This window comes from Varanus komodoensis, unplaced genomic scaffold (genome assembly GCF_004798865.1).
Source record: "Varanus komodoensis strain SLA01 unplaced genomic scaffold, ASM479886v1 scaffold14_1, whole genome shotgun sequence".
Lineage (NCBI taxonomy): Eukaryota > Metazoa > Chordata > Lepidosauria > Squamata > Varanidae > Varanus > Varanus komodoensis.
This window is the reverse complement of record NW_025335438.1, coordinates 16,851,081-16,868,047: the sequence shown is the minus strand read 5'-3', so window position 1 is coordinate 16,868,047 and position 16,967 is coordinate 16,851,081. Positions and strand designations below refer to the sequence as shown.

The 16,967-nt window shown below is 41.9% G+C and overlaps 1 protein-coding gene across 3 annotated transcripts in view; it reads left to right on the top strand.

The window, feature by feature from the left end:
- Positions 1–16,123, top strand: part of LYN (LYN proto-oncogene, Src family tyrosine kinase) — a 61,888-nt gene extending 45,765 nt beyond the window's left edge. For all 3 annotated transcript variants that reach the window (XM_044423972.1, XM_044423969.1, XM_044423970.1), the window contains exons 11-13: positions 9,283–9,436; positions 10,043–10,174; positions 14,249–16,123. In XM_044423972.1, the coding sequence (XP_044279907.1) occupies positions 9,283–9,436; positions 10,043–10,174; positions 14,249–14,451 (489 nt within the window). In that variant the 3' untranslated portion in view covers positions 14,452–16,123. The remainder of the gene's footprint in view (positions 1–9,282; positions 9,437–10,042; positions 10,175–14,248) is intronic.
- Positions 16,124–16,967: the final 844 nt, after the last annotated feature.

The window sequence follows — 16,967 nt, the reverse complement described above, 5'->3', positions numbered from 1 at the left end:
CCATGTCCTTTCTACTACTCTTTTTGAAAATTGGGACCACTGATGCCACCCTCCAGTCCTCTGGAATTTCACCCGTTCTCCACGAGGCCTCAAAAATGGAGGCCAGCGGGCGTGAGAGAACCCCTGCCAACTCTCTAGGTACTCTCGGGTGTAACCTGTCAGGGCCTGGCACCTTTGTAATGTCCAGTGCCCTGAGGAGCCCCTCGACTTCAAGGGGGGTGACTCTAATCTGTGCCCCTAAGTCCCCGGCCTCTTCTAATCTCCTATGCCAATATCCCCCGTCCTGCTTTGGGGAGAACACAGAGGCAAAATAGTCATTTAGCATCTGTGCCTGTTCCCTCATATCAGTCACTGGATCTCCTTCCTCCTTATTTAGTGGTCCCACCACTTGTCTCCCCTTCCTCTTCCTGTTTACATGCTGAAAGAAGCCCTTTTTGTTGCTCTTGATATTCTTGGCAAGTCTCAGCTCATAATCAGCCTTAGCCTCGTAATCAGCCTTAGAAGAATCCTTCTGCAATGGGCCGCCTCCTCCTGGTATACCCTTTTGTCTATTTCCCCCAGTACCCATTTCCTACGGAGGTTCCTCTTTCGTCTAATCCCTCTAACCACCTCCTTTCGCATCCATGGTGGCACTCTCCTCTGCCTCCCCACCTTACTGACCAGAGGTATCGTCAAGGCTTGTGCCTCCAAAACCTCCCTTTGGAGTGCCATCCACCCCTCCTCAACTCGCTTACCTTCCCATAACCTATCCCAGGAGACTTTCCCCAGTCTGGCCTTCAGTTGGCCAAAGTTGGCCTTCTTGAAGTCCCAGCTTCTAGTGCTCAACCTGCTGCCCGTCCCCAGTCCCCTGATCATAAAGCAAAGGATAGAGTGATCACTCGCATCCAGAGCTCCCCTAATCTGTCCTTCATCTATCAGCTCCTCCCTATTGGTCAAGACCAAGTCAAGGATGTTTCCCCCACTCGTCGCCTCTCGGACCCTCTGTGTGAAAAACCCTCCCTCTATAGCTTCTAGGAAGCGACGTGACCTGGCTGTCACCGCCGAGTGAGTCTCCCAAGTAATATCCTGGAGATTGATATCTCCCATAATTACTGTGTCTCTCTCCTGAGATATCCTTAGAATCTGGTCTGTCAGGGCATCATCCAGGGTCTCAAGTTGACCTGGAGGGTGATAACATACCCCCACTGTCAGGTCTCTTTCCCTGTCAAAACCCCTAGGTTTCACCCAGACTGCCTCTACCAAATCTCCACCTGTGCTGCATTCTATCCCACTGCATCCTATTCCTTTCCTGACCTATAAAGCCACCCCCTCACCTCTCTTTCCCTTCCTGTCCTTTCTAAAAAGGTGATACCCTTCTGTGTTCACATTCCAGTCTTGCCTTTCATCCCACCAAGTTTCTATGATTCCCACCAGATCATACTCTCCTATTCCCAGGAGAGCTTCAAACTCTTCCTGCTTATTACCCATGCTCCTAGCATTGGTGTACATGCACCTCAACTCCTTCCCACCACTTCCTTTCCTTGGAGTTCCCAGCCTCCTCCTTCCTCCCATCCTCCCTGGTACCTGGCCCCTCTCTGTAGGAGTCCTGTCAGTCCCTGCAGTATCTCTAAAACCCTGCTCCCAGAGCCCTGATCCCCCCCCCACACTTGTCCAGTGCAGACACGTTACTGGGGGGACTGAACCCCCCCCCCAGCTCAGTTTAAAGTCTTCTGGACGAAGCTCACTAGAGCATCTCCAAAGGACCTTTTCCCCATCCTCGTGAGGTATAATATGTTAAGGTATCCACTGAAACCCTGTCTATAGTTCATCTACATGGTACTTTTATTGTGTAAACTTGAGTTTAATTATGAAGTCACAATTAATTGTATTTACAGAGCTATTGCCTGTCTGACAGCCACTTTGACTATTACAGTTGTGGTTGCATCTCTGTGATGTCATGGAATCTTTATAAATATTCTAACTGCAGAGGGCCTTAGTGAGTGAAAAATATTTGTGCTGCAGAGAGGGGAGAGTTCTCCCAGTGCGTAGCAAAATAAATAGCTGCTTACTGTTGCCAGTGCAATTACTATGATCATTACCTAGGATAGGGTGTGGCCGTGAAAGAAATAGGGGGATATGTCACACCAAGTGTCTTCAGGAACAGAAACTGCTCATTTGTCTGGCTAGCAGCCCAAAAGACTGTGCTGGTTTCTAATCAGAAGTGAAGTGCTGATTTCTAATCAGAAGTGAAACTTATTGCCTTTATAAGTTCTAGTGCTGTCAGTCCCCTGAGCCAGTGCTCAGCACTCTGGAATGATTAAGAAACTGGAGTGAACTCACAAGACAGACTTCAGAATCACACCAGGACAGGAGGATGCACTGCTGCTTCTTATAATGGACCTGCAGAAAGAAGGTCCATGATGGCCTCATAGTGACCAGCTGTTTGGTAATTCAGAAAGCTCTTAAGCAATTTGTTTGGTCATGTTATGTTACATTTGCTTTAATGTTAATAAAACACACCAGAGCAGGAAACACAGTTCCTTAGATTCCTTGCAGAGTATCTGTTGCAGTCACTTCACTGAGGAATTCAAAGCAATGTGCATTCCCATTTCCCCAAACCAATTAAAAATGTGTTCAAAAGTCACTGTGGAGCTGGTGTGTGTGCCCCCCCACCCCCATGTGTCCTAATTTAACTGCAGAGCACAACATTACAAATCAATGTAGTCTGTAACAAATATCCTTTGAAATAGCCTCAATTTTTGTTGTAAACTTTGGCCTCAGTATGGTCTAAAATTGTTGTCCTAGCAACAGAGCCTTTAACAACAAAAAGGGCATTCAAAACAGAAAGATTTCTTCTGAACCATCACCCACACAATGAGCTGTTTTGCATGATCAGCTTCCCTGGGTTGTCTGAGCATTGGTGAGCATGCCTGTGTGTGCTGGCCAGCATTTTGCATATTCAGCCCTGAAGCAATGCGTGTGCTGTGTGAGCTTTAAACAGCTCTCACATGATCCATATTCTTTGGTGAATCTCACAGAACCCAGAGATAATCCACTGCTGGATCATGCAAACCAAGTCATGATTTAAAACAGTATTCCCCAAACTTATTTTTAAAGAACTGTTCAGATCCAGATCTAGATTCCTGTCTTGTTGTGCGATAGTACAGCAAAGCTGCCCCGAGAAGGGACCAACCAGCAGAAGTTGCTGCTTCAGTCAGGGCAGCTTTCCTGCCCCAAACTGTTCCACACTGGAGAGAGTGCCAGCAGGCACAGCTAGCAGGGATTTTGCCCCGTGCCAGGCCACACTAAGGGGGATTCCTGCTGATCACTGAGCAGAGATAACAGCAGGGATCCTTCCTCTAGCAGTGCTCACAGGGCAGGATGTGGGGATGGCGAGAGACTTGCTTGAAGCCCTGTGGGCAAGAGGAGCAGATCTGACAGGCTGCAAGCTGGTCTGGAGGTTCCTCAACTCTAGTGGAGCGTGTGCAGCTGTGTGCTTATTTCCATATTCACGTTACAAGATAGGACTATGCAACCTTTGTTTTGAAGGGAAATGAGCTAGAGGGTTTTTAAAAACCAGCTGACTATCACAAGACTTTTGTTCATACCTTAGAAATCCCACCATCACCTACCACCGTCCCTTTTCAGTGCCCAGGATACCCACTTTACTAATGGAATGATTTGTCCTGAATTTCAAACTTCGGCTTGACCTGTTTGCCTTGTCTCCAGGGTAGGAGACAGTTGTTTTTCCCCAGAAAACAAGCCTTCAAGTTATGGAACCTGTGTACCAAGCATCAGGGCCCAAGCATGATGGTGGAAGGGATTGATTTATCTGAGCCTAGTACAGGTTGCAGCACCATTTCCACAAGCAATAAGAATGGACACTAAATTGTAGATAAAGCTTCAGGATATTTATGGAAGCTTTATCCATAGAGATCGATAGAGTATAGCAATCTCTATACCTTTGTTCTGCTAGTGTGAAATTGGCTGGAGCTGATCCAAAGGATGGCCCTAGAGCTCTGCCTAAGGTTGGTTTGGTTCTTCATACTGATCCCACAACAGGCAAATTGAGGCCTACAAGGAATGTAGAAGCAGGATGTGTACTCAGTAGCGGTCTCACATTCCTGTATTTTAGCAACCTAAAGAGAGAATTTCACTGAACAACCACTGAGGGAACAGGTGTGCTGACTATGTTTTTGGACACTTGTATCAGCAACCCAAATACCCCATCAGGTTCGGTGTCTGAAGTCAGTTGCAGGTCATCCTGACTGAAATGCCAACATGTGGAGGATGATTTCCATGTTTCAGGTTGGGCCATTTCAACTGCCAGACACTTTTTCTCATTGGGGAGAATTCAGGGCAGGCTAAGGGCTCAGGAATAGGACATTCCTAATGGGGGGTTAAATTGGGTGGAAAACAAAAGTGATGGATGTCTGGGAGGCAGCTTGCTTGCTTGCTTCTGTGTTCACTGTCCCACCGGTAAATGGGATAATAATAATTACATGCATAGAACAGTGCATGGTTATTAAAACAAGTAGCCTTTGATTGTCTTATCCTGCATCAATGTGTAAACCTTTTGAAGCTCAAATTGGTGGCCATCATTACTACATGAATTCCATAGCTTAAGTATATAAAGCATATAGGAGCATTTTCTTCTATCCTGAATTACTCACCATTTAGCTCAGGTTCTAATATGTGCACACAGCCAAAGCTCGGCTGCTGAAGATAAGGCCTGGCTGCATGATCCTAATTCATCCTCCATGTCCTGATTGTACCCGTGGTACTAATGTCTGCACCATGCTAGTCTTATGCTTTCCTAGTTCTCAAAAGTCTCTCTCTCGTTCATTTGTGGAACATGTTGTCCTTTCATCTTAAGTTTCTATTTTAAGAGAGACTGCACTCTGAACTTCTTCCATAAGCGGCTTAATTTTATAGAAGTATTTTCATTCTTCAACTGGTGTTAGCCTTAGCAATAAATATTCTGCATCCTACACCAACACATTCTAGAGGTTTTGCAGATTATTTTTAAAAGGTCTTTATTAACAAAGAATGCTCTTAAACATCAACAGATTCTTGGGGAAATGTTGTAATTTCTCACTATGGCAGCCACTATGCATCACCAAAAAGAGAATGAAAGAGCCTAGATTAACATATGTAATTTTTGTTAATGTATGTGTATGGGTGCATATTTATATATCATTATTATAATTTAAATAATTAAGAACTTAGTGGGGAAATTGTGATGAGATGACTTGTGTACTAGCCAGTCTGTTGTCCATTTGCTAATTGTTGCTGAGTAATTTCAAGGCTTTTGCTGGCTATCTCTTGGTAGGGTTTTTATCTTTTAAAAATAAATCTATTATTTTTTAAAGTTATCTTTTAATTTAGTAACCCTTCAAAAAGAGGGCTATTCTCCCTAAAGAGAATGCATTCTCAGACTATTTCTTATCCTTTAACATACTAGCTGCTAGTTCATTAACAAGGGATATGCAGAGGGAGCAAATTTAGCCTCTGTGCAGAATTTCCCTTTTTATGTGTTATAGGAAGTGCACCCATATTTTTTCCATTGTCTGACCCTCAAAAAGAGGAACAAGGACAGAATGCAGTTTCTTTCATGTAGATGCTGAACTGCATGGTTTCTGAGGGACATTTTAAAGAGTCTGTAGATATTTACACAATTTATTTTATAATAGGGAGCTCTATAATTTTCTGAATAGCTAAAACCCAATTTTCGGCCAGTCTTTCCACCCACATGCATGCGTGTGCTTACAACAATGAAATTGGTTTGTGAGCAGGTACTTAAGTTTAATGTAAGGTGCAATCATATGCATACTTAGAAAAATGTGTGCCTTTGGTTGCTAACCATGTTTGTAGTTCTGCAAACTGACTAACCTAAAGCAAAACTGAACCTTGTTTTTTCCATCCATGCTTCCCTGGCAAAGAATACCAATTGTGCTGATGCTATTTCTTCCTCACAATTCCATTTTCCCCAAACTACTATGTGCTATTGATTCTAAACTAGTAACATTATAGCTTTTTGCATTGAAGCAGTTGAACCTGTTTTGAAACATTCCCTTCCCAGCCTTATCCCTCCAAGTCCTTCTCTTCTAGTTTTCTGCACAGGTTTTGATTCTGAGGCTCTCGGGTGGCTTGGGAAGATGGACATGAGGCTGACACATCTTCTTTGATTGATGCAGAGGAGCACAATGAAAAGCACAAAAAAGCACAGTCCTTTTGAGCAGGGAGTTCTGTACCTGCAAAGGGTCAATTTCTAAAAGAAGTTTCCAAGGTTCAGAGTTGCTAGGAGGAAAACTCCTTTAGCCTGAACTGACCTCAGGTGGGAAGGTTGTGAACAGGAAGACCATGATTGTAAAATTCATTTTAAAACTTGTGTTCATGTGAAACTGTTCAAGTGTGCATGCAATGAGCAGAAATTTGTTTGGAAAGTAACTTGCACCAGCACTCTCATGTCCTCCCATGTCTCCTGCTATTGCAACATTATATCAGAGGCTGTGGCAAATGTTAATGCTACAGATAGATCCAACGCATGCACCCTTTGAAACATCTTTTACTTTTACAGTTCCCACACTATGCATTGATGCATGGCACCTGATTGCATTAAAAACACAGTGGATAAGGCACAGAGCACCTTGGAGGAAAAATGTCAGCACAGAGTAGGCCACATACCAAGGAGCTTCACTGAAGATCCTCTCTGGGTTTGTTTGTAAAGCAGTTACAGCCTGTAGCATCTGTCGTCTCTTATGGTTTAGTGACAGAAGTTGATGTCTCCTGACAGATGATGTGGAGGCCAGGGGGCTGAGGGAGGCAAATGCTGAATGAAGCCACACTGAGTAGCTTCCGCTATTGCCATGTAACCGTTTCATACTGCACAGCCCTCCCACAGTCCCTGATTGTCTGTGGCACAGATGTGTTAATAGCAATATGGGTAGAGCTAAAGATGCTACCATATCATGAACTTTGTGGAGGCATCCGTTTGGGAGGAAGCTGGAGGAAGGGAGGGGAGAAGAGGAGATCTTCTTGTCTAGAGCCTCTCTGTCCCTGCCCTGTCTTTCAGAAACCATTTCAAAACTTGTTTATCTGAAGGAATTAATAGTATTAAAAGATGTACTGCATGAACCAAAGGGGAATAGCTCTGCATATAGCTTCATCACCAAACTCTATCCACAATAGACACAGTCCTCCCTGGAGAATGTCTAAGTGGGAGGAGGGTGCAGATACAGAATGTCATTGGGCCAGTTTGTGCCACAGAACAGTGGTTGTGTTGGGCAAGCCAGCCCAATGGGGTGTTTAACCCACAGTGAGAATGATGGTGGGGCTACAGCATTTGTGGAACATGTGTGGCCATCATTTTCCATATCTAACCCATGTTTGGAGAGTAGGATATGCAAAGTGGTGCCTGTGGGTGTTGTGGCTCATCCTAGTTTAAATAATTCACAAGTCATACCTTGTCATGTGAGCCATGTGTGTAGGGGGGATGGAAAATACATGGAATTTTCTTAAGCTTCTGTCAAGATTGTATGTACTCTGTATGTACAGACTAAACTCTGTCATAGCTATTCTCTGTTTAAACAACTGTAACTGGGCATAGATTTGAATGCCACGATATAACTTTTATTGCATATAAACCTGAGAAGATATTAATACCAACATTCAACTGAGGGAAGGTTTAAATGAAAAGAAACCATCCTTCTGGGAATTCAGTCCTCCATCTGTTCCTAACACTTGAATATCCTAAGTGCATTCTTATTTTTGAGAGAGAAAAGTGGATTCAAATCTGTGCTTATTATGAAAGAAAGCAGTTGCTATGGCTGTATCTAATCTTCAAAAATATTCTGAGGATATTTAGAAAAGTTTTAAATAAAGAATAAAGAATAATAAATAAAGAATAATCAATAAAGAATAAATAAAGATATTCTGATGAGCATTGCTCTAGGTTTTTGAAGAGAGGACAGAATATCAGTCTGATATGACTAATTTCCCTTCATTGACTTTTAATCTTAAATGAATATTGGTCCTTCAGAAAAGTTTCTGTATTGCTGCTTATGTCCATCCCTTCATTTCACCCACCTTGTCCTGTCAGTTTCTTCCCTGTAATTTGCTTCTGTTCCTTTCATTTATTTTCTTCTTGATCCACATTTTCTTATACAGCTTATACATTTTGTCTTGGATATCATGTTTTCTCTGACTGTCCTGATTTCCTTGAACCCAGGGTCCAGTAAAGCCACTGGGTTGGATGTGACCTGTTAATTGCCCTTAGGGCCTATTGATATCAATGTTTAACATTCCTCATTCCTAGGTTAGGTTATATTGAAACCTACAGGACTTAGGTCCAACTATCCTAGACATGTTCCAACTCAGTGGTCCCTCTTGTCCCTGTTTTTTCCTTTTGGGAAAAATAGGAGTGATTCATAACAGAGTCGCCATTTTTTTATGCCCCAGTTACCTCTCAGGTTAAACTTCTGAGCAGGAAATGGATTTATGTTCAGTGTGAACACTAAGGCACAGCATACTGCAGGGGTACAGAACCTTTTCAGTCCAAGGGCCAAATTCCAATCTGGTGAAGGCTTCAAAGACATATTATGAATAAGAGTGGGGCCAAAGATAATGTTGGAATGCCCACAAGAAGCGTGGGTGGTACCAAAATGTGCTACTTACTGATTTAATGCCTACACAGAAGGAAGCTGAACAAAACTGTTCCGTCTACACAGAAGTAAGCATGAGTAGCATGATAATTCACAAGTAAATATGGCAAGTCTCAACATTTCTGTTCAGAAGCACACATGAGAAGCACTAGGGGCAATAACTCACCCACTTCCTTCAAGGTTCTGCTGCTCATCCCTGCAGAGAAAAGCTTATCTTTGTTTAGGGGTTGACAAGAGACCAAAGTTTCTCACTGCTGAGGACTGAGAAAGGGAGCCTTTTTTCAGTGCTCAGCTGGGAAAAGGCTTGTCTCTGATTGACTGTTGAACTGAGATAAGAGGTTTTCTGTGCTAAGGAAGAAGTCAGGAGGTGGAGAAAAAGTTGGTGGCATGGGACATATTTGGCTGAAGATTCCCCATCCCTAATGTAGTGTAGCAACCCAATGCAGTAATGCCCAATGTAAGCAAAAGGCTGTTATGGGTACTTATGATAGTTCTTGTTTTCTTTTGTAGGAAATTGCTTAATTAAAAAAGTAGAAATGGATAAATAAAAAAGAGTTATTCCCTATTGTAAATATTGTTTGCATTATGTGAGAAGGCTGAAGAAACCCTGTACAAAAATTAAAACTCTTTGTTGTTACAGATTGCAGAAGGGATGGCATACATAGAGAGAAAAAACTACATACATCGAGATCTGAGAGCAGCTAATGTTCTTGTCTCCGAGTCTCTGATATGCAAAATTGCTGATTTTGGACTTGCTAGAGTAATTGAAGACAATGAATATACAGCCAGGGAAGGTTTGTTTTCTTTGATTGTTTTAACCAGTATATAATAAGAATAATTCTGTTCATGGTCATTTATTTATATGCTTCTGACAAAATATCCACACGTACAGCCCAATCCCCACTATTAATCCAGGTGTGTATATGGGAGTAAAGGGGATGCTTCTGGCTGCCAAGAAACAGCACCTACTTGATACAGGTGGAATGTGAGAGCAGGGCTGGCCTGAAACATTTTGCTACCTGAGAAAAATGGAAGGACAGTCTCTCTCAGGTTTCACATGTAGAAGCTGACCAGTTCAACACTGGAAAGAGGACAGCATCTGAGGGCAGCAGGCTAACTTAGAGGTACAAGGCAGAGGCAGCATGCCCAGCTCTGTTCTTTGGTATGTCCCTTCAACATCTGCTGCCTTAAATGGCCATGTCTCTCTGACTAAGGAAAGTGACTGGGCTGTGAGAGGGGAGAGATGCATCAGGCCAACAGCTGTTTTGTACAGGCTAACGTTACCACTCTCCGGTTAATCCTTTCTGATTTCTCAACCAACTTCTACTTTAAAAATAGCTTTAAATGGCTGTACAAATTAATTCTTGATTTAAGATGAAAGTGTGGATTATTTCCCTCAGGTGCAAAGTTCCCCATCAAATGGACAGCACCAGAAGCAATTAACTATGGCTCCTTTACTATTAAGTCTGATGTGTGGTCCTTTGGAATTCTTCTGTATGAAATAATTACTTATGGGAAAAACCCATATCCAGGTATGTACACTGTATTAGATACTGCTCTGGTTTTTTAATTTCTCTATTTAGAGGAGAATGGGGGAAGGTGAAAAAGTTAGCTGTGCTCTCCATTTTGAGATTGGATTTCTTTAAACTGCAGACTTCACATCTGGCCAAATTTGGGACTCACCTGTTTCTTCCCCCACCTCCTGCTTTTTCTACCATTTATGATTGCAATCAGGTTGCCAGTTTTGAAATATTTAAAGTAGGGGTCCTCAAACTTTTTTACCAGGGGGCCAGTTGAAAGCTGCCAGTGCTGGGTGTGGGCTGGAAAGGTGGTGCCTGGTCATGCACACAGGCCGGTGAGGGAGCGGACACATGTGCTGAGGCGGGGCGCACGGCGAGGCGAGGCGGGGCACGTGCGGGCATGTGCTGCGAGGAGAGCTTTTTCCCCGAGCGAACAAGCCACTGCCTTCCACATGTGGGGCGAGGTGGCAGCAGCATGCGCAGCGGGTCCAAATGTGCGTGGCAGGCTGGATAAATGGACATGGCGGGCCGGATCCGGCCCCCGGGCTGTAGTTTGAGGAATTATGATTTAAAGGCAGCTGCTCCAGAGACTGTAGCAGAACCTTCTGGATCATAAGCTGGATACCACAGTAAATCTAGGGGAAGACTTCAGTGACTTTGATGGGTCAGGAGGAGAACTCAATGGCTTTTGCTGGTCCTGGCTTTGAGTAGAATACCAAAAGGTGCCCTATCCACTTATGACCACTTAAGGGGGAATTTGGCCTTGCCACTTGGTTTTCTAGAGCCTAGCCTCAAAGCACGCACACCTGTCTCTATGCAAATATTGTATTCCCTTCAGTACTTTTCTTTAAACAAATCAGTCTTATTTATGTAACATAAGAGCCCTACACCAGTGTGTCTAGCCTGTCTTATCCTGAGATCTGAATTCAATTTCAGAGAAGCTCACCAGCATTGAAATCCAGAGTAGGTGGAGCCAAAATCACAATGGGAAAGTGCTGAAATACCAACCTATTCTAGCTTAAAGCAGCTATTACCCATAACTAAATCTTTAAAAAGACAGTTAAACTGTCTAGAATGGGGAAAATGGAAATGACTGAAAATGACCAAATGATATGGGGAAAGGTGGTGGGATTCTCTGGGGAAACAGAATTGAAACCCTAGGTGGGCCAGATTTGGCCCAGTGGCATAAGGATCAGTGCTCCCATTCTATAAGACCAAGGGTTTTCCACTGACAAACTGATTCTAAAAAAGATCCTGAACTGTGCGGAAATGGATAGATTGACCTTATCATTGAAGGAGAAGGAAGATCCTGACTTCTATCAAACTTGGGACTCTTTTTATTATCGGCTAGAGAAACGGGACTTTGCATAGATTTGAATATGTTTTTAAGTTATCATAATGGAAAAAGAAGGGTGTGGGGGCTGACCCAGCAGGCCTGACGTTTTTGATAATTGATGTTTTTAGTTTTTCTTTGTTTTTTAGGATTATAATTTCAAATAAAACTTATTTTAAAAAAACACACATTTAAAGAGGGAAGGGACGCTAATGTGCATAGTTGAATACTGAGAGTAAAGGTTAAACAGCTAGATCACTTTGACATTCATTTGCCACAGCAGATTCCTGCAGGTGATTAGAAACAAAAAGTGGGGGAGCAGGCCTGGCTGGAGTTGTGGAGCTTCTTTCTGTCTAAACATGCACAGGATTGTGTCCTTAATTTTTTGCTAGGTGACCACCTCATAAAATAATACCCACCCTTACTTTTTCCTGATATAACCTTGCATAGGGAAACTAGTAACAATACCAATGCATACTAATAATATATAATATTTGGTGTTCTTATACATCCCTGCTGTGTGACCTGGAGTTTGAGAATTCCATGGATATTTCTTAATCTCTGGCTGAAATGTATGAAATCTTAATGGGGAAATAAGGACAAGAGATGCTGGGGAGCAATTTATTTTCTTGCCTATCCTTTATTTGATTTAAATAAACCAATAGCTCTTTGGCTAAAAAAAGAAAAGAGAACAAGGGCTTTCTGCTACATCCAAACTGGCTTGGAACCAAGAAACAAGTGTTCTGCAGCTAAGGAAGCTCAGAGGATGGAGTAGTGATCTTTGGTTCTGCCCTCTAGTGAAAAATGAAATTGGCCACAGATAAGATTGCTGACCAAATAGGTCCTTCTTTGGAAACTGCAATCTCTTTAGGAAAGTGGGTTGCCTTTCACGAGAATATAGACGAATGCTTTAGTTTTCTGCTAGGGATGTTTGAAGGAATTGGTATAAAAGGATTTCTGTTTGTATTCTTTAAACTAATGTGCAGGTATGTTTATAACTGATTATTTGCTAAAAAATGTTGTAAAACAAAACATTGCCATTGTTTCCTTTGGATTTGTTTCATTACCCGGGCTTTTGAGCAGCCTCTGCAAGCTGTGTGCTGCTGCAGAATCCTTAAAGGCATCTGGAGCTGTCCTTGCTGTGCACAGACTGGTAAAACAGATTGTGAGGGCAGAGTTGCTGTCAGAACAGAATGACGAACTGAATGGTTGCAAATCTGATTGCGGTGCTGGATTCTGGTTTACCCTGATTCCTGTGTTACATTAATTAGGGCTTTTTTATAGAAGTCACCTTGAGGCAGCTTTTAGTGGTGGGAAACAACACTACAGTTAATAATAAATTCAGGGCTTTACAAAGCATAATTCTCCCTTCACCCTGCTCCCAAATTATAAGTGAGTTGTAGGAAAATACAGAGCAGATTTTTACCAAGGCAGATCATGGGTCCATGTAGCTCAGATCATTTATACCAGAGGTGAGGAACTAGTGACCTTCCAGAAGGTGCTGAACTACCTCGTATTATGTTTGACCATTAGCTATGCTGGCTGGGAAGAACTGGAGTCCAAAAAAATCTGGAGGGCCACTGGTTCCCTTCCATTGACCTGTATTGGGAGGCAGCTCCTGTCAGTGCTAGTACAAATGACATCATAAACGAACATTGCTGCAAAGCCATTTGTACTTTCTAGGCAAAGGACACAAGTAACAAGCTGCTACCCAAATTTTGCCAAAACATGCTGTCAACATCAAAAATTGAAACCTCTTTGTCTTTCCCTCACTAGTATGAAATTACACTTTTAGCTATCCTAATGTACACATGTTCAGGTAAAGAAATAGGCTTGGTTGGAGTATTTACCTAAAGAGGATGAAGGGTTTACTTGTTTGTTTCCCCAGTACAGTACAGATATCAAAAGCAGTTACTAACACAAGCACTTCAGCTTAATGACTCTTGTACCTCCACCAGGTCTCTAGAGAAAGCTGCATACATAATACAGCATTCACCAATATGGCTGGAAAAAAAATCATGTTGGGGCAGTTTTGATTTTTCCATAAACTAGGGCTTGGGTGAGCATGGAGGATAAATTAAGTTGTAGCTGAAACAGCAAATTCTCTTTGGAAAAAATTGAGCTAGAACTAGAAAGAAGCTTTTGCACATTTCCTCATGTTTCTCTCTCCCTCTCCCTCCCTCCCTCCCTCCCTCCCTCCCTCTCTCTCTCTCTCTCTCTCTCTCTCTCTCTCTCTCTCTCTCTTTTGGGAACAAGGATTTAGAAATCAATTCAACAGTGCTGGCTCTATTGATCTTTTGGGAGAAGGCAGGCTGTACATTCAAATAAGTACAAGTAGGAAAAGTCTTGCTAATTGGCTAAAATTTAGGAAATTTTATGTCAGTCTGCTGAAAGCTTCTCATGGTATCTGGAACTATTTCAGCCAAGAAGATCGGCTATTTTGCTTGGAAATGTAGTAGTATGTTATATGGAACTAGCTCTTAGATGATTGATTCAAAACTAAATGAGATTATTCATTCTGTGAGCTCTCCTTACTTAGTCTGCATCTTTCATTCTCTTTGTATAAATAGAATAAAGGATCTTAATAACATTTCCTAGTAATAAAAACCTTATTGTTCAAAGAATGAATTTGATATAATGCAGGATATATGAAGCATTAATTTATGGGGGGACATCCTCCCAAATTCAATTCATTTTGCCCTGACATAGCCAAATGAACCAGATTATACAAGTCTTTGCTTGTATTGTTTCAGGTATGAGTAATTCTGAAGTAATGATGGCTCTTCAACGAGGATACCGCATGCCACGTATGGAAAACTGCCCAGTGGAGCTCTATGATATCATGAAAACATGCTGGAAAGATAGTGCAGAAGAGAGACCAACATTTGAATATTTACAGAGTGTTCTTGATGACTTCTACACAGCTACAGAAGGACAATACCAGCAACAGCCATAGTAGGGAAAAGGCAGATTGGCATATATTTCTCAAAAGGACAACATGGTTGAGCGAGTTATTTTAGAGATTAGGATATCTTCATTGCCTGTGATTCCTGATATCAAAGACTGCAACTCAAATGGACAAATGCTCAACATCCTGCTTAAGGATTTAAATTCTTTCAATGATTTCTTGTATTTTGCTTAAACATGTAGATAAGATGAACATGTATAAAGTAAGATACAGCTGCAAATGCAATGAACAGAAACAAAACCTCATGAAGACAATCAGAAGATACAATAAGTGGCCAAGGACAGGATCCCTCACATGATCTGGTTTAGGGCCAGACTAGATGTTACACAGGAGATGCATGAGTGACCTCTGCCCGCTTTGTTTTTACTGAAAAGCTGCTGACAGAAGGGTAGGGAAAATGGAAGCCTGCATCATTTGTTTATCCTTTTACCAGCCTTTTCCTGCCTAACTGCAGGATAAAAGACACAAAAGCCTAGCCATATCTGCTTTCACTGATGGGAAGGAGACCAGCTTGGAGGATCAACAATGCAGTGGTGGAAAGTTTAATCATCCCTTGCCTCCGGCCATCTGCTCACACTGGCAGCCTGGTGCAGCTGCTTTTCATGTAGATGCAGTGTGTGCACACATCTCTTTCACAACATCTAGCTTGGCCTTCAAGCAGTACTTTTCTGTTGCCACTTTGCGAACTGGATTGTATGATGGAGGCTTAAATTTTGAAGGCTGCTGGAGCATCTGTATTAGTGAACCTTTTAGAACTTAATATGGAATTGTGCTGTGGTAACGGTGTTAAACCAGCATCAGGAAAAAAGCATATCCTGCTTTCAGTAGGTAACCATTTTTAAACATAGTGTGATGGTTGTACATCACCCTACTCTAAGCTTACATACCACAATAGGTCATTGAAAGGGCCCAGGGTAAATTCGAAATGCAGTATGTTCATAACTGATGATTTAGGATAAACTTGGTCAAGGCCAAAACCCTTTTAAAAGAAAATTGGTGGTAACAAACTGAAATGCTGAAAGTTTTGGTCAAGCTCAAACTTCACTCTTTAAGGCACGATTTTAAAAGTACTAAATGTGCTGTGGGTATCTAACAGTGCCAGTGATGAGAGTTTGACTTGAAAATAGCCTTAGGCAGCATTTCCTGAATTAACCTTAGATTGTCACAGTTCTCTTTCATGGTTACATATTGAATTACTATTTTGTAAAATGCTACATTTGTTATTACAAATGGCACAATTTACTTAGGATATATAACCAAATTTTTTGTTGTGCATATTATGTAGGAAGGGAACGTGTGATAGAATGAAAATGGATTTGCAAATCAAACTTAAAGATCAATAGGCTTCATACTAAACCAAAAGCTGGATGGGAAAACGTGAGAGCTATTTCACTGTGTGTGCCTTAGCTTTTCTCTGACTAGAGCTATATTGTTTTGCCAAGGTTACTGAGAGCTTTTCTCAGGAAGGTGACTTGAAAAATGCTTATTCAGGATGTGATTACTATAGAAGTATCATGATTTGAACTATGTACAGCCCCACAAACTAATAGCTGTACACACGCCATTCATTTCTGAAGAATCCAGACTGGTGACCAAACAGTCATTGTGTAAATATTTCAATTTTACTGTGATTTTAATAAATCATACTTGAAACTTTGAACCTGATGGATTGCGAGTGTGTTCTAAGTTGATAATATGAAGGTAAAGGATATGTTTCTGCTACAAGTCTAAGTTGGCTTAACCATCCAGGCTGTAGCACTCCATTATTACACAAAACCTTGTATACAGTATATCTTGAAGAATGGCAAATAGATTTTTTCAGCTTTATTCCCATATAATTAGTGGATCAGTTTTAATTGAACTGTAGTAGAACTAATCTAGTAGTAGCCTATGCACAAGCAGGTTATACTAACCATTAGGAACTGGTCTTTTTCTGTTAATACTGACTGAGTTATTACATAGTAGTTGTAGGGAGTTGGGCCAGTCTATTGCTTGATGTAGGCTCTAAAGTGCATGTCAGCAGGTTCTGAAGTGGAGGAGGAAAAGCAGGAGCAAGCAGAGGCTGAACCATTTGAAGCTCCTTCAAGGTTGCTTAGTGAAGTTTCTCACACTGAGCTTGAGAATCATTCTGTTTTGGGAGAGAAGTAAGAGTTTTTGGCACAGGGAAGCATCTGTGGAACCCTTACTGTGAACCAGTAAGGAGGTATCAGGAGAAAAGAGCTACTCAGATGCAGGGGTATTGTCACTCTTCCCATCTAGCTTTTCAACAGCAAGGGTTCCTCTGTAGATGCAGTCAAGAAATTTACTGAAAGGGAGGGATCACAGGGATGATTCCAGTTAGGATACAGTTCTTTACCTGAGGAGTCTCAGCTTTGGAAAAGGTCTACTTAGAGCTAAAATGTGCTGTCAAAAGTAGAGTTACAAAAAGACCTGCATTTCAAAGGACTGTCTTGAGTTTTGGATAAGGACTAACTCTCAACATGGGCCACATACTACTACCACAC